General features: G+C 44.4%; 1 protein-coding gene across 1 annotated transcript in view; it reads left to right on the plus strand.

Moving 5' to 3' along the window:
• The first annotated feature begins 11,194 nt into the window (after positions 1–11,194).
• KIF11 (kinesin family member 11) overlaps positions 11,195–22,307 on the plus strand; it is a 66,729-nt gene continuing 55,616 nt past the window's right edge. The window contains exon 1 of the mRNA XM_050804441.1: positions 11,195–11,582. Coding sequence (XP_050660398.1) covers positions 11,506–11,582 — 77 coding nt within the window. The 5' untranslated portion in view covers positions 11,195–11,505. The remainder of the gene's footprint in view (positions 11,583–22,307) is intronic.

Consider the following 22,307-nt stretch of genomic DNA (forward strand, 5'->3'; position numbering starts at 1 on the left):
TAAGCCACCGCGCCCGGCCCATAGCTTGTCAATTCTAAATCTTTTTTAATCCACAGGTTTATACCTCTTATTTTTTATTTATTTATTTATTTTTGTTTGTTTTTTTGAGATGGAGTCCTGCTCTATCACCCAGGCTAGATAGAGTGCAGCAGCAGGATGTCAGCTCACTGCAACCTTTGCCTCCCAGGTTCAAGAGATTCTCCTGCCTCAGCCTCCTGAGTAACTGGGATTGCAGGTGCGTGCCACCATGCCTGGCTAATTTTTGTATTTTTAGTAGAGATGGGGTTTCACCATATTGGTCAGGCTGGTCTCGATCTCCTGACCTCAAGTGATCCACCTGCCTCAGCCTCCCAAAGTACTGGGCTTATAGGCGTGAGCCACCGCGCCTAGCCAATTTTTGTATTTTTTTAGTAGAGATGGGGTTTCACCATATTGGTCAAGCTGGTCTTAAACTCCTGACAGGTGATCCACCCACCTTGGCCTTCCAAAGTGCTAGAATTACAGGCGTGAGCCACTGTGCCTGGCCTCCTCTCCCTCCTCTTTTTTATTTTGCAATTTATTTCTCAAAGGAGTTGAGTCATTTATCCTGTAGTGTTCCCAATGTTCTAAATTTTGCTGACTGTATTCTTTTTCTTTTTATTTTTTTGAGACGGAGTTTCACTCTTGTTGCCCAGGCTGGAGTGCAATGGAGTGACCTCGGCTCACTATAACCTCCGCCTACTGGGTTCAAGCGATTCTCCTGCCTCAGTCTCCTGAGTAGATGGGATTACAGGCGTGCACCACCACGCTTGGCTAATTTTTTTGTATTTTTTAGTAGAGATGGGGTTTCACCACGTTGCCCAGGCTGGTCTCAAACTCCTGACCTCAAGTGATCCACCCACCTCAGCCTCCCAAAGTGCTGGGATTCCAGGCATGAGCCAGCGCGCCTGGCCTGCTGACTGTATTCTTACAATGTGACTTAACATGTTTATTTCCTATATTTCCTATAAATGGTAGTTACATTCACAAGATTTGATCAGATTCAGCAAATATGCATTTGACAAGCGTTTACTAAGCACTGTATTTGCTACTAGGTGGGATACAAAAATGACTAAGACATCACTCCTAATCTATTGTTTATTATGAATATGAAAGGTTAAGCCTGGGCGTGGTGGCTCACGCCTATAATCCCAGCACTTTGGGAGGCTAAGGCAGGTGGATCACTTGAGGTCAGGAGTTGCAGACCAGACTGGCCAAAGTGGAGAAACCCCATCTCTACTAAAAATACAAAATTAGCCGGGTGTGGTGGTGCATGCCTGTAATCCCAGCTACTTGGAAGGCTGAGGCAGGAGAATAGCTTGAACCTGGGACGTGGAGGTTGCGGTGAGCTGAGATTGCACCATTGCACTCCAGCCTGGGCAACAAAAGCAAAACTCTGTCTCAAGAAAAAAAAAAAAACAACTAAAAATACAAAAAGTAGCCGAGTTTCGTGGTACGCACCTGTAGTCCTAACTACTTGGGACACTGAGGCAGGAGACTCCTTTGAATCTGGGAGGCAAAGGTTGCAGTGAACTGAGATGGTGCCCCTGAACCCCAGCCTGGTGACACAGTGAGAACCTGTCTGCCTGTTTTGTTTTGTTTTTTTTTGTCTTCTGAGATGGAGTTTTGCTCGTGTTGCCCAGGCTGGAGTGCAATGCCATGATCTTGGCTCACCACAACTTCCGCCTCCCGGGTTCAAGCCGCTCTCCTGCCTCAGCCTTCCAAGTAACTGGGATTACAGGCATGTGACACCATGCCCAGTTAAATTTGTATTTTTAGTAGAGACAGGGTTTCTCCATGTTGGTCAGGCTGGTCTTGAACTCCCAACCTCAGGTGATCTGCCCACCTCAGCCTCACAAAGTGCTGAGATTACAGGTGTGAGCCACCGTGCCTGGCAGGGCAGGAGTTTTTAAATTCATTTTTGTGACTATCACAGGATATGCACCTAAACTCAGTAAACATTTGTTGAGTAATTAAAACTAACTAAAGGTGTGTTTTTTTGTTTTTTTGAGATGGAGTCTCGCTCTTTCCCCCAGGCTGGAGTGCAGTGGCACAATCTCAGCTCACTGCAAGCCTCGCCTCCCGGGTTCATGCCATTCTTCTGCCTCAGCCTCCCGAGTAGCTGGGACTACAGGCACCCGCCACCACACTAATTTTTTTTGTACTCTTAGGAGAGACAGCGTTTCACCGTGTTAGCCAGGATGGTCTCGATCTCTTGACCTCATGATCCACCTGCCTTGGCCTCCCAAAGTGCTGTGATTACAGGCATGAGCCACTGTGCCTGGCCCCTGTTTTTTTTTTTTTAAGAAGATCTTGCTCTGTCACCCAGGCTGGAGTGCACCGGTATGATCAACCTCACCTCCCAGGCTCAAGTGATCCTCCCAGCTCAGCCTCCCAAGTAGCTGGGACCACAGGTGAGTGCCACTATGGCTGAAACTATTTTCATTTATTGTAGAGATGAGGTCTGGACGGTCTTGGAAGAATTCTTATGTTAAATAGAAATTCAGGATGCAAAATTCTATATTCAGGCTGAGCATAGTGGCTTACCCCTGTAATCCCAGCACTTAGGGAGGTAGAGGCAGAATGATTGCTTGAGTCCAGGAGTTCAAGACCTGCCTGGGCAACATAGTGAGACCCTGTTCTCCACAAAAAGGGGGGAAAAAGACAAAAAAAACCCCTATATATTCAATTATGATCTCAATTATTGAAAATACATGAATAGACAACTGGAAAGAAATACATCAAAATATTAATGGTAGTAATTGCTGGGTGGTAGAAATCTACTATATATAGGAGTTCCAGAGAGAAAGAACAGACATGACAAATGAAATATTCAATGAATAATTCAAAAACATTTCCCAGACTGAAGATAACAACTTGCCAGACTGAAAAGCTCAGCCCAATTAATGAAAGTAGATGCAGACATTGGCTGGGTGCAGTGGCTCACGCCTGTAATCCCAGCACTTTTGGAGGCTGAGGTGGGCGGATCATGAGGTCAGGAGATCGAGACCATCCTGGTTAACACGGTGAAACCCTGTCTCTACTAAAAATACAAAAAATTAGCCGGGCGTGGTGGCAGGCGCCTGTAGTCCCAGCTACTTGGGAGGCTGAGGCAGGAGAATAGGGTGAACCCAGGAGGCGGAGCTTGCAGTGAGCTGAGATTGCGCCACTGCACTCCAGCCTGGGTGACAGTGCGAGACTCCGTGTCAAAAAAAAAAAAAGAAAGTAGATGCACACTAAGGCACATCATTGCAAGATTTCTTTTCTTTTCTTTTCTTTTGGTGGAGTCTTGCTCTGTCGCCCAGGCTGGAGTGCAATGGTGTAATCTTGGCTCACTGTAACCTCCACCTCCTAGGTTCAAGCGATTGTCATGCCTCAGCCTCCCAAGTAGCTGGGATTACAGACATGTGTCACCATGCCCGGCTAGTTTTTATATTTTTAGTAGAGACGGGGTTTCACCATGTTGACCAGGCTGGTCTCAAACTCCCAACTTCAGGCGATCTGCCTGCCTCGGGCTCCCAAAGTGCTGGGATTACAGGCATGAGCCACTGCGCCTGGCCTCATTGCAAAATTTCTAGTCACTAGAATGAAATTCTCAGCTATGAACAGACATAATAACCTGAATATAGATTATTGATTTAACCAGAAATTGTAATATTGGGTATATAGAGAAGGAAATGCAGAGAGAATGGTAGAGTTTGAGAACTAAACCTCACCTACCATAAGATGTCAATAAATAATGTCTAAAATTGATTAATCAAAAGATAACGGTATAGGTCTGGCACAGGGGTGGCTCATGCCCATAATCCTAGCACTTTGGAAGGCTGAGGCAGAGGACTGCTTGAGTCCAGCAGCTGGAGACCAGCCTGGGAAACAAAGCAATACCCTATGTCTATGAAAAAATTTAAAAATTAGTGGGTGTGGTGGTGTGCGCCTGTAGTCCCAGCTACTAATGAGGCTGAGGCGGTAAGATCACTTCAACTGATGCAGTTGAGGCTATTCAGGAGGTGGAAGTGGATTGCTGGAACCCAGGAGGTCAAGGGCCAGGCGTGGTGGCTCATGCCTGTAATTCCAGCACTTTGGGAGGCCGAGGTGGGGGAATCACTTGAGCCCAGGAGTTCAAGACCAACCTGTACAACAAAGTGAGACCCTGTCTCTACAAAAAATAGAAAAAAATTGGCTGGGTGTAGTGGCATGTGCCTGTGGTCCTAGCTACTCAGGAGGCTGAGGCAATAGGATTGCTTCAACTGGAGCGGTTGAGGCTGCAGTGATACCTGATAGAGCCACTGCACTCTAGTCTGGGCAACAGAGTGAGACCCTGTCTCAAAAATAAATAAATAAATAAATACAAATAACAGTATATACAAATTCCTTATGAAAATAGAAATATGTAAATGCCTGCACAAACAGCTAAAGTGGTTGGTTGTTTCTGGGGTAAAGGTCTAGAGGCATTGGGGTGGGATAAGGCAGATAAAATACCTTTTTTTTTTGTTACAAGCCTTTTAGAACTATTTAACTTTATAAAACATTTCCACGTTTTTCTTTTCTTTTCTTTCTTTTTCTTTTTTTTTTTTTTTTGAGACAAAGTCATACTCTGTCACTCAGGCTGGAGTGCAGTGGCATGCTCTCGGCTCACTGCAACCTCTGCCTCCCAGGTTCAGGCAATTCTCCTGCCTAGTATTACAGGTATGAGCTGCCATGCCCAACCTCCGTGTTTTTCTTTAGGAAAAATAAAAATCAATTTAAAATAATTTATTCGAGAAGTACATATACTCCTGAAAGAGAAGTGCCGGAGCAAACACATGGGCAACGATGTTGCATTGTTAGAATTCAGTTTAACTAGACTTAAATTATTATTATTACTGTTATTGAGATGGAGTCTTACTCTGTCGCCAGGCTGATGTGTAGTGGCATGATCTCGGCTCACTGCAACCTCTGCTTCCCAAGTTCAAGTGATTCTCCTGCCTCAGTCTCCCTTGTAGCTGAGACCACTGGCACATGCCATCACGCTAATTTTTTTTTTTTTTTTTTTTTTTTTGAGACAGAGTCTCGCTCTGTAGCCCAGGCTGGAGTGCAGTGGCCGGATCTCAGCTCACTGCAAGCTCCGCCTCCCGGGTTCACGCCATTCTCCGGCCTCAGCCTCCCGAGTAGCTGGGACTACAGGCGCTGCCACCTCGCCCGGCTATTTTTTGTATTTCTTAGTAGAGACGGGGTTTCACCGTGTTAGCCAGGATGGTCTCGATCTCCTGACCTCGTGATCCGCCCATCTCGGCCTCCCAAAGTGCTGGGATTACAGGCTTGAGCCAACGCGCCCGGCCTTTCTTTTTTTTTTTGTATCATTAGTAGAGATGGGGTTTCGCCACGTTGGCCAGGATGGTCTCTAACTCCTGACCTGGTGATCTGCCCGAATCGGCCTCCCAAAGTGCTGGAATTACAGATGTGAGCCACCACGCCTGGCCCCAACTAATTTGTTTGTTTGTTTTGAGATGGAGCCTCGCTCTGTTGCCCAGGTGGGAGTGCAATGGCGCGATCTCGGCTCACTGCAACCTCCACCCCAGGGTTCAAGCGATTCTCCTGTCTCAGCCTCTCAAGTAGCTGGGATTACAGGCATGTGCCACCACACCTAGCTAATTTTTGTATTTTTAGTAGAGATGGGGTTTCGCCATGTTGACCAGGCTGGTCTCGAACCCCTGACCGCAGGTGATCTACCTGCCTTGGCCTCCAAAAGTGCTGGGATTACAGGTGTGAGCCACCGTGCCCAGCCAAGAAATGTTGATTATTAGCCTGAGTAGTTTGAACTCAATAAAGGCAATGTAAAATGGCATTTCAGGGACTGCTTAGTGCAACAAAACACTTACACGTGGCCATTAGACCCTGGCTATCTCTATTTGACCTAGCCCTGAGGGCAAGTACAATAATTCACCCTGTATATTCATTGCCAGGCCCACAGTAAGCACTTCAAAAACAGTATGATAAAAGTGGATACAGGAAGGCATGGTGGCTCACGCCTGTAACCTTGGGAGGCCGAGGCAGGTGGATCATGAGGTCAGGAGTTCAAGTCCATCCTGGTCAACATGGCAAAACCTCGTCTCTACTAAAACTACAAAAATTAGCTGGGTGTGGTGGCATGCGCCTATAATCCCAGCTACTCGGAGGCTGACGCATGAGAATCGCTTGAACCCGGGAGGCAGAGGGTGCAGTGAGCCGAGATTGCGCCACTGCACTCCAGCCTGGCGACAGAGTGGGACTCTGTCTCAAAAAAAAAAAAAAAAAGAATACATGCACACTTAGCAAATGAAAAAAATTCAGGGGGAAAGACAGTAGTTAAGAGCCTGGGAGTTGGAATGGGAAAGAATTCTAAGTTCCTTCCCCAATAGTTAACCTTATACTATGATTAAAGTGTAAGTATAGTCATATGCTGTATGACTACAGACAAACTTATTTGGCTAGTTTACTGATAAAACAGTGGAAAGTAATAGTTCCTACTTCAGAAAGTTGTTCTGAAGATTAAATGAGATGATGCACACAAAGCATTTGGCATGGAATCTGACTCACAGTAAACCATAGATAAACGGTAGCTGTATCTATTATCAAGTGGAGACTCTTGAATTTCTTGCGTCAACCCATGTGACTATTAATGTATATATTGTTTGAATATTTACTAAAGAGAAAGGAAAGACGGCCCAGCAGGGTAGCTCGTGCCTATAATCCCAGCACTTTGGGAGGCTGAGGTGGGAGGATTACTTGAGACCAGGAGTTCAAGACCAGCCTGGGCAACATAGGGAGACCCCCATATCTATCAAAGGGAAAAAAAATTAGCCAAATCTGGTGGCTTGTGCCTATAGTCCCAGCTACTCAGGTGGCTGAGATAGGAGAATCCCTTGAGCCCAGGAGGTCCAGGCTTCAGTGAGCCGTGATGGTGTATTGTACTTCAGCCCTGGTGATAGAGCAAGATCCTGACTCAGAAAAACCAAAACAAAATGAAAGAAAAGGGGATTTTTTTTTTTTTTTTTTTTTTTTTTTTTGAGACAGACTCTAGCTCTGTCACCCAGGCTGGAGTTCAGTGGTGCCATCTCGGCTCACTGCAACCTCTGCCTCCTGGGTTGAAGCGATTCTTCTGCCTCAGCCTCCCGAGGAGCTGGGACTACAGGTGCCCACCATCACGCCTGGCTAATTTTTTTTGTATTTTTAGTGGAGACAGGGTTTTACCATATTTATTGGCCAAGCTGGTCTTGAATTCCTGACCTCGTGATCTGCCCACCTCGGCCTCCCAGAGTGCTGGGATTAAAGGCATGAGCCACCATGCCCAGCCAAAAGGGAGAAATTAAGATTTTTTTTTTTCCTATTATATCCCCGGCACTTTGCATATGTTATTTTCATCCTCACAATAATAGTAATTATTATTATCTCCATTTTACAGATGAGGAAACCAAGGCTGATAGACGTTAAGTAATTTCCTTCAGGTGCTCAATATATATTTATTGAGTAAAGCCTTACTTTGGTGTAAGGCTTTGTTCAAGACACTGGGAAAAGAATACTGAACAAAAAGACAGGGTCCCTAATGAAACTTACATTCTATCCAGGGAGACACACAATATATTGACAATGTAATATACTGTCAATACACACAATATATTGACTGTAGTGTTATGAAGAAAATAGGCAGGGTTCTGGGATAGAAAATTATAAGAGGAAGGCCAGGTGCAGTGGCTCACATCTGTAATCCCAGCACTTTGGGAGGCCAAGGAGGGCAGATTACTTGAGGTCAGGAGTTCGAGACTAGCCTGGCCAACATGGTGAAACCCAGTCTCTATTAAAAATATAAAAAAAAATTAGCCAGGCATGGTGGGGCGCCTGTAATCCCACCTGTTCAGGAGGCTGAGGCTCAAGAATTGTTTGAATCCAGGAGGCGGAGGTTGCAGTGAGCCAAGATCATGCCACTGCACTTCAGCACGAGGGACAGAGTGAGACTCTGTCTCAAAAATAAAAAAAAAGAGAAAATTATGAACAATGTGCTTTAGATAGGGTGGTCAGGATAGGTGTTTTTAAAAGAGAAAGTTCAACTGAGAGCTGAAGAATGAGAATGGGTAAGCCATGCAAAGAGCCAAACACAGTTTAGGGCAGAGGGTATGTCAGGTACAAGGACCTGGCCACAGGAAAAAGCTAGGAGCTCTGAAGCATGGTAATGAGATTTTTGGAAAGTGCCTTTAGTTGATTGTATGGACAAGGGCCAGATCATGAGGACCCTACAGGGCATGGTAATGAGTTTGGATTTCATTCCAAATACAAATGAGAAGATAGTGTAAGATTAAAAAGCAGATGAAGAGCATGGTCTTATTTTCTTATTTCTTAAAAGACACTTCCCTTGCTGAGTAAACGTAATGGAGGGTTCGAGGGGAGGAGAAAAGGGCAGAAGAGAATCTTGTTAAGGAGGTAGATGACAGTTGTTCAGGGAAAAGATAAGAGCCTTGGACTATGGTGATCCATCGCAGGGGAGACAAAATCAACAGGACTCCACTACACATGGAGGAATCAAAGGTTCTGGTTAGCTCCAGCATCCAGATGAGAAAGATTAAGGTGGAGATAAGATAGAGTTCCGTTTGGCATAGGTCCCATTTTGAAATGCCAGCGAGCCACCTAAGAGGAGATATCAACAGACAGCTGGCTACTCAAAATAGAGATGACCAGCAGAAGGAGCTATAGATGCAGATATTTCCTTGGGGCGGGGGCGCCGGAAGGGTGGGACGCATGTAGGGGATTAGCAAGTGGAGGAACATAAAAAGGACATCAGAGCTTTCCACTACACCGGGGTGTTACTTAATAGACTAACACGACATTTAGGTTCTCATGGGTTGTGTGGGCCAGAAGCACAGTTCCAGGAACCGACTACAACATAGTGTGAGATACGATGTTTCTCTTCAAATAACCCGATCAGTCTTTTCTTCTTTAATTCATAGTACCCTCCCCTTTTTCCCTTTTTCTCCTTTTTTTCTTTTTGCCTTTGTTAAATGCCGAGGCACGCCACAATACCAGACGTTATCAATACCAGCTCACATTCCTTTCCTCATTTGAAAAGAGGACTAACTTTCTAGCTCATTACAGACATCCCTTCCCCTTTCCTCTCCGCCTTCTGTTACGTGCCCACCTTATCTAAAAAAAATCAAATGTTTAGCCAAACGGGATTAGTTTAGATTATACGACCCGACCCCAGCCAATGGGAAAAAATATACAGGGGCAGGACTTGGGTCAAAAATAAAGACTCTCCTGCCCCTTTGTTCAGGTGTGCTCTCGTGGCGACTGGCCAAAAAGGCACCCCTCTGCGCAAAAATAAAATTGCTTTGCTAAAAATCCTTTGTTCAAGTATTCCATTTCCTTAAGATTTTAAACGTTATTCATAACAATAGGCTCCTGTTACAGTATTTCCTGATGCGGCATCCCACACCTACAGCGGTCAAGTCACGCCAGGCACTGCCAAGACGCCGAAAATTTCGCCTGCAGCAGACCAGAGGTGACTGAGGGCGCGCAGGCCTCAGCGAGCGCTGCATGCTGGGATTCGTAGGCCGGGGCGGCGGACGTTTGCGCAGCTTCCTTGCTATGCGACCGCCCGCTGCGCCGCGCGGAAACCCGGAGCGCAGCGCGCCCGCGGCCTGCGTTAGTCAGTCAGTGCAGTCGTTCTAAAATCAAGGCGGACCCTGCTTTTTTGCCTGGAGTCGCTTAGAGATGATGACCAAAGGATAAATTCAGAGTCCTCCAAATGGCATCCAGTGTCCATTTCATCACGATTTGGAACCTGTAGTAGCCTATCTCTTAACACTTCCTTATTATTATTATTTTTTTTTTTTGAAAAAGGGCATTGCTCTGTCGCCTAGGCTGTAGTAATCCAGCGGCATAATCCCGGCTCACTGCAGCCTCAATCTCCCCTGTTCAGCGATCCTTCTGCCTCAGCCTCCTGAGTAGCTGGGACCAACAGGCACGCACCACCACACCAGGCTATTTTTTCCTCCTGTTTATTGTTGAGACGCATCGGGGAGCGGGGGGCGGAGGGGGGGGGGGGGGTCTCCCTATGTCGCCCAGGCTGGTCTCAAACTCCTGGCCTCAAGCTATCCTCCTACCTCGGCCCGTTAAAGTGTTGGGATTACAGGCGTGAGCCACCGGGCCCCGACATTAATTATTCTTCAAGACTATTCTGGGCCGGGCGCGGTAGCTCACACCTGTAATCCTAGCACTTCGGGAGGCCAAGGCGGGCGGATCATCTGAGGTCCGGAGTTCGAGAGCAGCCTAGCTAATATGGTGAAACCACATCTCTACTGAAAATACAAATATTGGCCGGGCGTGGTGGCTCACGCCTGTAATCCCAGCACTTTGGGAGGCCGAGGTGGGCGGATCACAGTCAGGAGATCGAGACCATGGTGAAACCCCGTCTCTACTAAAAATAGAAAAAATTAGCCGGGCGCAGGGGCGGGCGCCTGTAGTCCCAGCTACTCGGGAGGCTGAGGCAGGAGAATGGCGTGAACCCGGGAGGCGGAGCTTGCAGTGAGCCGAGATTGCGCCACTGCACTCCAGCCTGGGCTACAGAGCGAGACTCCGTCTCAAAAAAAAAAAAAAAAAAAAAAAAAAAAGAAAATACAAATATTAGCCGGGCGTGGTGGAACATACCTGTAATCCCAGCAACTCGGGGGCTGAAGCAGGAGAATCGCTCGAACCGGGAGGCGCAGTGAGCCGAGATCCAGCCCGGGTGACAAGAGCGAGACCCCGTCTCAAAAAAAAAAAAAAAAAAAAAAAAAAAGACTATCCTGGTCTCTGCCTCCGGGATGGCGGCTCGCTTTGGACCTCTCTTCTGTGCTTCTATTGCCCTCTCTTACAATTCTCTAATAATTATAATCATGGCGAGTGCTTACCATATATTCCGATCTATTTCCACGAGCTCATTAATTCTCATCCTAACCCTCTGAGATGGTTACTATTATTTCCTCTCTGCAGATGAGGGAATTTTGGGCTAGGGACGTTATGTAAGTTGAGCCACGCCACGCTAAAAGTTCCACGCTTAGTTCCAAAGTCTCAGCTCTGGACTACGAAATTCCGGAGCAGGCGGACAGCCCAACTCTTTAAGTTCCCGCAGGCCACGCTCCGAGGGCGGGGCTCCGGTGAGGACACTGCATCCCATGGTGCCTTGCGCGCCAGCGCAGTCATTGGTCCGGCTACTCGGTCCCTTTTTCAAATTGAGGCGCCGAGTCGTTGCTTGGTTTCTGGGACTTGGGGTGGAGACGAGATTGGTGATTTGGCGGCTCCGGCTGGCGCGGGATAAACGCCACGGCCAGAGTACCGGGTAGAGAGCGGGGACGCCGAGCTGCGTGCGTCGGTCCTCCAGGCCACGCCAGCGCCCGGGAGGGACCAGGGAGACTCCGGCCCCCGTCGGCCGCCAAGCCCCTCCGCGCCTCACAGCGCCCAAGTCCGCGGCCAGGCCTTGATTTTTTGGCGGGGACAGTCATGGCGTCGCAGCCAAATTCGTCTGCGAAGAAGAAAGAAGAGAAGGGGAAGAACATCCAGGTGGTGGTGAGATGCAGGTAGGGAGAGGGCTGACAGGATTCCGAGCGCCGGAGCTTCGCTGCTGGGCCCCCTAGTGCGCGGTCCAGGGAGAGGGATTTTATTTGCATTTCCTGAGGGTCCCAGTTTCTTGGTTCTCCTCTTTCTGTTCAATAAAAATGACACCCGGTTGCTGTGTGTGTCTGATTTTTAGCAGAAAATAGTATGTTTGGTTTGATCACTGTTCATACTGAAAAGTGCGTTATTTTTAAACTATAGTCAATAAAGACTTAGGTGTCACTTATATATGCTACTTCATGTAGTTTGTCCGTTTGGAAGTAAGACTGAATACCTGTTTTGCAGATGATTTAGCACTTACGTTGGTATTATCGCCTCTAAAAAGCAATCAACCACTGTTCTCTTTATTCTAGATGCAGTATTTTCTGCATCCCTACTAAACAAGTCAACATCTGTCTTTAAACATTAAAAATTAAGTTATAAAGTGAGTTTATGTTTTTTAAAAGATCAAGACAAGCTAAGCTAGTGTAAATTTCTGATTGTGCTACAGTTTTCCCTTTTATCTGCCTGTTTGTTCATAGACCAAATTAAATGGATATTTCGAGATAAGAAGATGTGGAGGGGTGTTCGGCCCTCCCCTGACTCGTTTCCAAATAACTTCCCAATTTTAAAATGAGCTAGAAACTGCTGTTTAGTTAGAATTGATGTATTCAACTTTTTAGAGGCTCTCCACAGTTTACTGAGTTTGTGTTTTGTGTGTCTGTTTTTGTGGCTGTTAACAGTTGCTGTTGCAACTTTTCTGTAAACCCCAAAGTAGTCTAAAATTAAAAGGCTATTTTTTTGGAAAAACCTGTTTCAACAAACTTTCTTAGGCTATTGTTTACTCAGCCCTGGTAACTTCAATTGTAGATATCAAAGGTGATGACTAGGTTTCTAAGCGAGGTGCCAGAGAGGAAATTTGGTGGCAATCTTAAATCTAGCCAGTGACACTTACCAGTTGTTGTACTCTGGGGCTTCTGTTAGTAGTTGTTCTGAAAATTTTTATTTAAAAATGCTGTGCATATAACAAGTGCAAATTTTAAACTTATTTTGGTTGTTTAATAAAACCAGGCAATATTACCTTTTCCGTATGCCTTTATTTGATTTCTTTTTTTAACATTAGTTACAAAATACTTCAGACTTACAAAAGTTATTAAGAACAATGTAATAAACATTTGTATATTCATCACCCAGATTAAGAAACAAAACAATCATTGCTGGAGCCCCCCCTTTCCCCTCTCTATCCCTTTTCCTCCAGCCACAGTTAACCATTATCTTGAACTTGATGTTTATGATCCGCATACATTTCAAGCCTTGCCTTACAGGAGATTTACTTTATCACCAATGAATATAATAGTTATTTGCTTGTGTCTAATATTTACAATAATTTTTGTGTAAAGAGATTTTTTTTTCCACATTAGCCTTTTTCTTTCAAATAGCCTTCCTGGTGCAAGTCTGTTATTAAGCTTTCGTAAATAGGCAACTTATGAGTTGCAAGGCCCTCAGGGGTTGGTAAGCCTTTTCTGAAAAGGGCCCAGAGAAATACATATTTATTTTATTTAAATACTTTAGACTTTGCAGGTCACATGTGGTTTGTTATTTTTTTTTTTTGAGACAAGGCCTTGCTGTCTTGCTCAGGCCCTAGTGCAGTGGCGCAATCTCTGCTCACTGCAACCTCCGCCTCCTAGATTCAAGCGGTTTTCCCACTTCAGCCTCTCAGGTAGCTGGGATTACAGGTGCACACCGCCATGCCTTGCTAATTTTTGTATTTTTAGTAGAGATGGGGTTTCACCATGTTGGCCAGGCTGGTCTCAAACTCCTGACCTCAGGGAATCCACCCGCCTCAGCCTCCCAAAGTGCTGGGATTATAGGCGTGAGCTACTGCACCCCTCCACATGTGGTTTCTGTCACATTATTTTCTGATCTTTTTTTTTTTTTTTTTTAAAGAACACTTTAAAACTGTAAAAATCATTCTTAAATCTGGCAGGGCAAGGGCCAGGTTTGACTCACAGGTTAAAGTTTACAGATCCCTACATAATGCGCTACTGGCTATCTTTCTTATGCCCCTGCTATTCTGTCCCCTATTTTTTTCCCAATTTAAAAAGTCACTTTCGAATACACATAATATAAAATTTAACATCTTAACCACTTTTAAGTGTACAGTTCGGTGATATTAAATACATAATATTCTGCAACCATTACTACCATCCATCTCCATAACTCTTTTCATCATGAACAACTGAAACTCTATACACATTAAACAATAACTCCCCATTTCTCTCTCCCATCAACCCCTGACACCTACCATTCTACTGTCTATGATTTTGACTACTCTAAATACTTCATAAAATAGAGTCATAATACAGTATTTATCCTTTTGTGACTTGCTTATTCCACTTAGCATAATGTCCTCCAGGTTGGACCATGTTGTAGCAAACGTCTTCTTTTTTAAGGCTGAATAGTATTATATGTATGTATCACATTTTGCTTGTCCTTCATATGTCAGTGGACACTTGAGTTACTTCTTAATTTTGGCTATTATGAATAAAGTTGCTATGAATATGGGTTTTCAATTCTTTTGGGTATTTACCCAGAATTATAATTGCTGGATCATATGATAATTCTATTTTAAATTTTTTGAGGAACCAACAAACTATTTTCCACAGTGGCTGGACCATTTACATTCCCACCAACAGTGCATAAGGGTTCCCATTTATCCACATCCTCACCAACATTTATTTTCTGTTTCTTTTTTTTTCGAGTAGCCATCCCATTAGGTGTGAGGTGGCATCTCATTGTAGTTTTGATTTGTGATGATTTTGAGCATCTTTTCGTGTGTTTACTGGCCATTTTGTATATCTTTGGAGAAATGTCTAAGTCCTTTGCCCATTTTTATATTGGTTTGCTTTTTTGTTGTTGAGTTTTAGGAGTTTTCTATGTATTTTGGGTATTTTCAGATATATGATCTGCAAAAAATTTTTCCCCATTACTGTGGGTTGCCTTTTTACTCATTGATACTGTGGTCTTTTCCTTTCTTTTTCTTTTTGGAACCAGCGCATGGCCTCTTTGCTGATTCTGTTTGGCCCCAGTGCAGACTGTTCTGTGCTATGTGTCTGCAGTGCTGAAACCAGGCCTACCCTGCACCATGTAGAAGTCCAGGCTGTAGATACCAATGCATGGGTCACATTTGATACCCAAATCTATGTGTTCCTGCATCTCCAAACCAGTTTCCGTATCCGAGAAGTTGCTCTTTCTTGATTCACACTCCTGCATCTTTAGGCCTTTCTCCAGGGTTTCTTCTGCTTTGGCCCTTTGTGCAGTAGGTGGCAATCTTTTCATTTCTCCTGATGCCAAAGGATCTGACAATGTATTTGGCTTTGGAGAACACAGGGCTCTGGCTTATGACCTGCTTCAACACCTTGGCTGCCGGGGTCAGTCATCTCCAGTCTCCTCCATACAGATGTTGAGACAGAAAATCGCTGTGTCACCCAGGCTGGAGTGCAGTGGCACAGTCTCGGCTCACTGTAACCTCTGCCTGCCAGGTTCAAGCAATTCTTATTCTTCAGCCTCCCAAGTAGCTGAGATTACAGGTGTGCACCACGCCTGGCTAATTTTTTTTTTTTTAGTAGAGATGGGGTTTCGCCTTGTTGGTCAAGCTGGTCTTGAACTCCTGGCCTCAAGTGATCCACCCATTTTGGCCTCCCAAAGTGATGGGATTATGAGTATGAGCCACTTTGCCTGGCCAGAGTTCTCTTTTTTTACCTTGATCCTGCACCGTGATGGAGAAAAGGAAGATAAAACTTTTTTTTTTTTTTCCCCCCCGCTTGGGTTTGTTTGTTTGTTTGTTTTTGTTTTTTTGAGATGGAGTTTTGCTCTTGTTGCCTAGGCTGGAGCGCATTGGTGCGATCTTGGCTCACTGCAACCTCCGCCTCCTGGGTTCAAACAATTCTCCTGCCTCAGCCTCCTGAGTAGCTGGGATTACAGGCATGCGCCACCACCCCTGGCTAATTTTGTATTTTTAGTAGAGATGGGGTTTTACCATGTTGGTCAGGCTGGTCTCGAACTCCTGATCTTAGGTGATCTGCCCACCCTGGCCTCCCAAAGTGCTGGGATTACAGGTGTCAGCCGCTGTGCCCGGGCTTTTTTTTTTTTTTTTTAATCCCCCTTTAAATACAGTATCTTGCTTTATTGCCCAGACTGGTTGTGAACTCCTGGGCTCAACTAGTCCTCCTACCTCAGCCTTCCAGGTAGCTGGGATCACAGGGATACTGTCTTTTGATACACAAACATTTACAATTTTTATGAAGTCCAGTTTGTCTTTTTGTTTTTGTTCCCTGTATCTTTGGTGTTATATCCAAGAAATCAGTGCCAAATCCATTGTTGTGAAGCTTCTGCCTTATGTTTTCTTCTAAGAGTTTTATATAGCTTTAGGTCTTACATACATTTTTGATCCATTTTGAGTTAATTTTTGTATATTGTGTTAGATAAGGGTCCAACCGCATTCTTTTGCATATGGATATTTAGTTTCCCAGCACCATTTGATGAAAAGATTGTCTTTTTCTGATTGAATGGTCTTGACAACCTTATTAAAAATCATTTGCCCTTATATAAGAGGGCTTATCTGTAAGTGCTATTCTGTTCCATTGGTCTATAAGTCTGTCTTTATGTCAGTACCACATTGTTTTGATTATTGCAGCTTTGTAGTAAGTTTTGAAATCAGGAAGTGTGAGTCCTCCAGCTTTGTTCTTTTTCAAGATTGTTTTGGCTATCTGGACTCCCTTGGGATTCCATATGAATTTGAGGATGGATTTTTCTATTTTTGTAAAACACATCATTGGGATTTTAATACGGATTACATTGAACCTGTAGATCACTTTGGGTAGTATTGGCATCTTAACAATATTAAGTCTTCAGTTCATGAACAAGGGATGTGTTTCCATTTATTTATGCCCTTTAATTTCTGTCAGCAGTTTTTTTTTTTTTTTTTTTTTTTTTTTTTGAGACGGAGTTTCGCTCTTGTTGCCCAGGCTGGAGTGCAGTGGTGCAATCTCGGCTCATTGCAACCCCCACCTTCCTAGTTCAAGTGATTCTCCTGCCTCAGCCTCCTCAGTAGCTGGGATTACAGGTATGCGCCACCACGCCCAGCTAATTTTTGTATTTTTACTAGAGACAAGGTTTCACCATGTTGGTCAGGCTGGTCACGAACTCTTGACCTCAGGTGAACCACCTGCCTTGGCCTCCCAAAGTGCTGGGGTTGTGAGCCACTGCGCCTGGCTGGTCTCAGCAGTATTTTATAGTTTTCATTTTATAAGTCTTCCACCTGTGTGGTTAAATTAATTATTAATATTTTATTCTTTTTGATGCTATTTTAAATTGACCTGCTTTTGTAATTTCCTTTTTAGATTGTTCATTCTTAGTGTATAAAAATGTAACTGGAGGCAAGGCGTGGTGGCTCTCACCTGTAATCCCAGCACTTTGGGAGGCCAAGGTGGGCGGATCATGAGATCAGGAGTTGAAGACCAGCCTGGCCAACATAGTGAAACCCTTTCTCTACTAAAAATGTAAAAATTAGCCAGACATGGTGGCGCACGCCTGTAGTCCCAGCTACTTGGGAGGCTGAGGCAAGAGAATCGCTTGAACCTGGAAGGTGGAGGTTGTGGTGAGCCAAGATCCTGCCACTGTACTCCAGTCTGGGCAACAGAGTGAGACTCTGTCTCAAAAAAAAAAAAAAAAGAAAGAAAGAAAGAAAGAAAGAAATGTTGCTGGATCTTGCATGTTGACTTTGTATCCAGCTACTTTGCTGAATTCACTTATTAGTGCTAACAGTTTTTTTGTGTGTGTGTGTAATTTTAGGGTTTTCTTTTTTCTTTTCTTTCTTTTTGTGCAGCATGTGCAGGTTTGTTACATAGGTAAACCTGTGCCATGGTAGTTTGCTGCACAGATCAACCCATCACCTAGCTATTAATTAAGCCCAGCATCCACTAGCTATTCTTCTTGATGCTCTAGCTCCTTGTGCCCCGCTGAATTTTAGGGTTTTCTTTCTTTACTTTTTTTTTTTCTTTCGAGATGGAGTCTTGCTCTGCTGCCCAGGCTGGAGTGCAGTGGCACGGTCTTGGCTCATTGCAACCTCCGCCTCCTGGGTTCAAGTGATTCTCCTGCCTCAGCCTCCCAAGTAGTTGGGACTGCAGGCATGCACCCATGTCTAGCTAAGTTTTTGTAGTTTTTGTAGAGACGGGGTTTCACCATGTTGGCAAGGCTGGTCTCAAACTCCTGACCTCAAGTCCCCTTGGGTTCCCGAAGTACTGGGATTATAGGCCTGAGCCACCACACCCGGTCAGGTTTCTATATAAAAGATCATATAGTCTGCAGACAGATAATTTTACTTTTTGCTTTTCTTTTCTTTTTTTTTTTTTTTTTTTTTTTTTTTTTTTTTTTTTTTTTTTTTTTTGAGATGGAGTCTTGTTCTGTCGCCCAGGCTGGAGTGCAGTGGTGCCATCCCGGCTCCCTGCAACCTCTGCCTCCTGGGTTCAAGCAGTTCTTTGCCTCAGCCTCCCGAGTAGCTGGGATTACATGCACATGCCACCACGCCCAGCTAATTTTTGTATTTTTAGTAGAGATGGGGAGTTCATCTTCTTGGCCAGGCTGGTTTTGAACTCCTGACCTCGTGATCCATCCGCCTTGGCCTCCCAAAGTTTTGGGATTACAGGCGTGCTCTCGGCTGTCAACCTTTTCCTTTTCAATTTGGAGATGCCTTTTCTTTTTCTTTTTTCTTTTTTTTTGAGATGGAGTCAAACTCTGTTGTCCACACTGGAGTGCAGTGGCGCGATCTCTGCTCACTGCAGCCTCTGCCTCCTGGGTTCAAGCGATTCTCCTGCCTCAGCCTCCCGAGTAGCTGGTGATACAGGCATGTGCCACCACACCCAGCTAATTATTTTTTTGTATTTTTAGTAGAGACGAGGTTTCTCAGTTTAGCCAGGCTGGTCTCGATCTCCTGACCTCGTGATCCGCCTGCCTCAGCCTCCCAAAATGCTGGGATTACAGGCATAAGCCACCATGCCTGGCCCTTATTTTTCTTTCTTGCCTGATTGCTCTAGCTAGAACTTCCAGTATTATGTCGAATGGAAGTGGTGAAAATGGGCATTGGGCATCCTTGTCTTGCTCCTGTTCTTTTATTAGTTTATTTGAGATCCTCCTGCCTCAATTTCCTGAGTAGCTGGGACTGTGGACACACTACTACACCCAGCTAATTTTAAAAAAGAATTTTTTTTTTTTTTTTTAGAGATGTGGTCTCGCTATGTTTCCCATGCTGATCTTGAACTCCTGACTTCAAGTGATCTTCTCAGCTTCCCACAGTGCTGTGATTACAGGTGTGAGCCACTGTGCTGGCCTTGTTCTTGTTTTTAGAGGAACATTCTTCAGTCTTTGACCATCAATTATGTTTGCTGTGGGTTTTTCATACGTTGCTTTTATTTTGTTGAGGTAGTTTCACTCTATTCCTAGTTTGTTGAGTGTTTTTTTTTTTTTTTTTTTTTTTTTTTTTTTGAGACGGAGTCTCGCTCTGTCGCCCAGGCTGGAGTGCAGTGGCTGGATCTCAGCTCACTGCAAGCTCCGCCTCCCAGGTTTATGCCATTCTCCTGCCTCAGCCTCCCGAGTAGCTGGGACTACAGGCGCCCGCCACCTCGCCCGGCTAGTTTTTTGTATTTTTTAGTAGAGATGGGGTTTCACCGTGCTAGCCAGGATGGTCTCGATCTCCTGACCTCGTGATCCGCCCGTCTCGGCCTCCCAAAGTGCTGGGATTACAGGCGTGAGCCACCGCGCCTGGCCTGTTGAGTGTTTTTATGACTAATGGGTTTTGAATTTTGTCTAATGTTTTTCCTGCATCGATTGCCATGATCCTGTGGTTTCCTTCATTCTATTAATGTGGTATATTACATTGATCAATTTTTACATGTTGAACCATCCCTGTATTCCAGGAATAAATCCCACTTGGTCATGGTGTATAATCCTTGTGCTGCTCAGTTCAATGTGTTGGTATTTTGTTGAGGATTTTTTAATCAGTGTTCATAAGGGATAGTGATCTGTAGTTTTCTTATAGTTGCCTTTGTCTGACTTTGGTATCAGAATAATGCTGGCCTCACAAAATGAGTTGGGAAGTGTTTTCTCCTTTACCAGATTTTTTCTAGGAAAAGATTGAGAAGAACTGGTATTAGATCTTGAAATGTTTTGTAGAATTCACCTATGAAACCGAGATCTAGGGCTTTTCTTTGTCAGGAGGTTTTTGGTGAGTGAGTCTATCTGTTTACCGGTTATAGCTCCATGTGTCTTCTCTCTTATTTTCTTAGTCCATTTAGCTAAAAGCTTGTCAATTTTATCCTCTTGAAGAACCAACTTTTTCATTTCATTGGTTTTTCTCTTCTCTTTTTTATCTCTGCTCTAATCTTTATTATTTCTTTCCTTCTGCTGCCTTTGTATTTAGTTAGTTCTTCTGTTTCCAGTTCCTTAAGTTGTAAAGTTAGGGTGTTGATGTGAGATCTTTCTTGCTTTTTAATGTAAGCATTCATAGCTATAAATTTTCCCCTTAGCACTGCTTTTGTTGTGTCCCATAAGTTTTGTTTGGTATGTTGTGTTTTCATTTTCATTAATCTCTAAGTATTTTCTAATTTTCCTTGTGATATCTTCTTTGAACCCTGGTTACTTAAACACACACATTTGTGTGTGTGTATGTGTGTGTGTGGTTTTTTGTTTGTTTGTTTTGAGACGGAGTTTCACTCTTGTTGCCCATGCTGGAGTGCAATGGCGCGATCTTGGCTCACTGCAACCTCTGGTTCAAGCGATTCTCCTGTCTCAGCCTCCCAAGTAGCTGGGATTACAGGCGCATGCCACCACGCCTGGCTAATTTCACACACACATTTAAAAAATACATCTACCTGCTTTTACTTCAGAATTTTTGCAATTTCTGTTCTCTCTGCCTGAAAAACTTTTCCACCAAAATACCTACAGGGCCTGGCTCCCTTGCTTTTTAGGTTGTGCTTAAATGTCATCTTCTGTATAGAAGCATTCCCTAGCTACCCTAGAATAGCAACCAACTATCTTCCCCCCTCAACACTTCCTATCCCCCTTAAACTGCTTTCTTTTCTTTTCCTTTCCTTTCCCTTCCCGTCCCTTCCCGTCCCGTCCCGTCCCGTCCCTTCCCTTCCCTTCCCGTCCCTTCCCTTCCCTTCCCTTCCCTTCCCTTCCCTTCCCTTCCCTTCCCTTCCCTTTCCTTCCCTTCCCTCCCCTTTCCCCTCCCTCCCCTCCCCTCCCCTCCCCTCCCCTCCCCCCTCCCTTCCCTCTCCTTTCCTCTCCTTTCCTTTCCTTTTCAGACAGAGTCTTGCTCTGTTGCCCAGGCCTGGAGTGCAGTGGTGCATTCTTGGCTCACTGCAGCCTCTGCTTCAGCTTCCCAAGTAGCTGGGACAGTAGGCGGCAGCCACCATGCCTGGCTAATTTTTTTTTTTTTTTTTTGAGATGGAGTCTCACTCTGTCGCCTAGGCTGGAGTGTAGTGCACAGTCTCGGTTCACTGCAACCTCCATCTCCCAGGTTCAAGTGATTTCTGGCTAATTTTTGTATTTTTAGTAGATATGAGGTTTCACCGTATTGGCCAGGCTGGTTTCGAACTTCTGACCTCAAGTGATCTGCCCACCTTGGCCTCCCAAAGTGCTAGGATTACAGGTGTGAGCCACTGTGCCCAGCCTAATTTTTGTATTTTTAATAGAGATGGGTTTTCACCATGTTGGCCAGGCTGGTCTCAAACTCCTGACCTCAAGTGATTCGCCCACCTCAGCCTCCCAAAGTCCTGAGATTACCGTCATGAGCCACTGTACCTGGCCTGCTTTATTTTCATTTCTAATTTATCAGCATCTAATATATTTATTTATTTGATAATTATCTCTTCCTTCCTTCAACTAAGTTAAAATCTCCCTGAGCACAGGATTTTGGTGTTTTTTTCTTTCCTTTAACTTTGTATTGTTCATTGTTATATCTCCAGTGTCTAGAAAATTACCTATCACATAGTAAGTACTTGATGAATATTTGTGGAATGAGTTAATTTAGCACTTCTCCACAGGATAGGACTTAGGTTTTTTTAATCCTCCATCTCCATTCCCTCACCATTTTGATTGTTTGAATTTTTATATAACTATAGTGAAACCAGCAAATTGATGGATTTGTTAGTGTGATCGGCAGAAACTTTGCAATTTCTAATAAGTTAGAGAAGTCTGGGTAGGAAAGTAATGGCTTGGCATTACTCTTTCTTAGAGTACAGATGGTCCCTAAAGCTTCTCTGAGAATTTTGATAACTTTTAGGAATGTGTGATCTGTATGAATTTCCTATTACTCAGTCCTGACAATGTGAATGGTATTCATTTGGTAGCTTAATTTTATACATCCAGGCAAGATACTAGTTTAGGGGATGCCAAAAATAATAGACTAATTGGAAAAGCTTTAGTCACGTGAGAGCAAATCACTCCACTTGATGCTCTTGGCCTACCTCAGTATAAGTTGGTTCTGCCTTAGTTTTGTTGAAGTTTTAATAATACTGTACATTCATGTAGGTTATATGCATTGTGTAGGTTTTAGTATAGTTGGCAAATGAAAGCATTACCAAATATTACCTGGGAGTTAAGTTTCCTAGGATCACAAATTTGGTCTTCTGATCACTCGGAAGTAGAGT

The sequence above is a fragment of the Macaca thibetana genome, chromosome 9 (assembly GCF_024542745.1).
Source record: "Macaca thibetana thibetana isolate TM-01 chromosome 9, ASM2454274v1, whole genome shotgun sequence".
Classification (NCBI taxonomy): Eukaryota; Metazoa; Chordata; class Mammalia; order Primates; family Cercopithecidae; genus Macaca; species Macaca thibetana.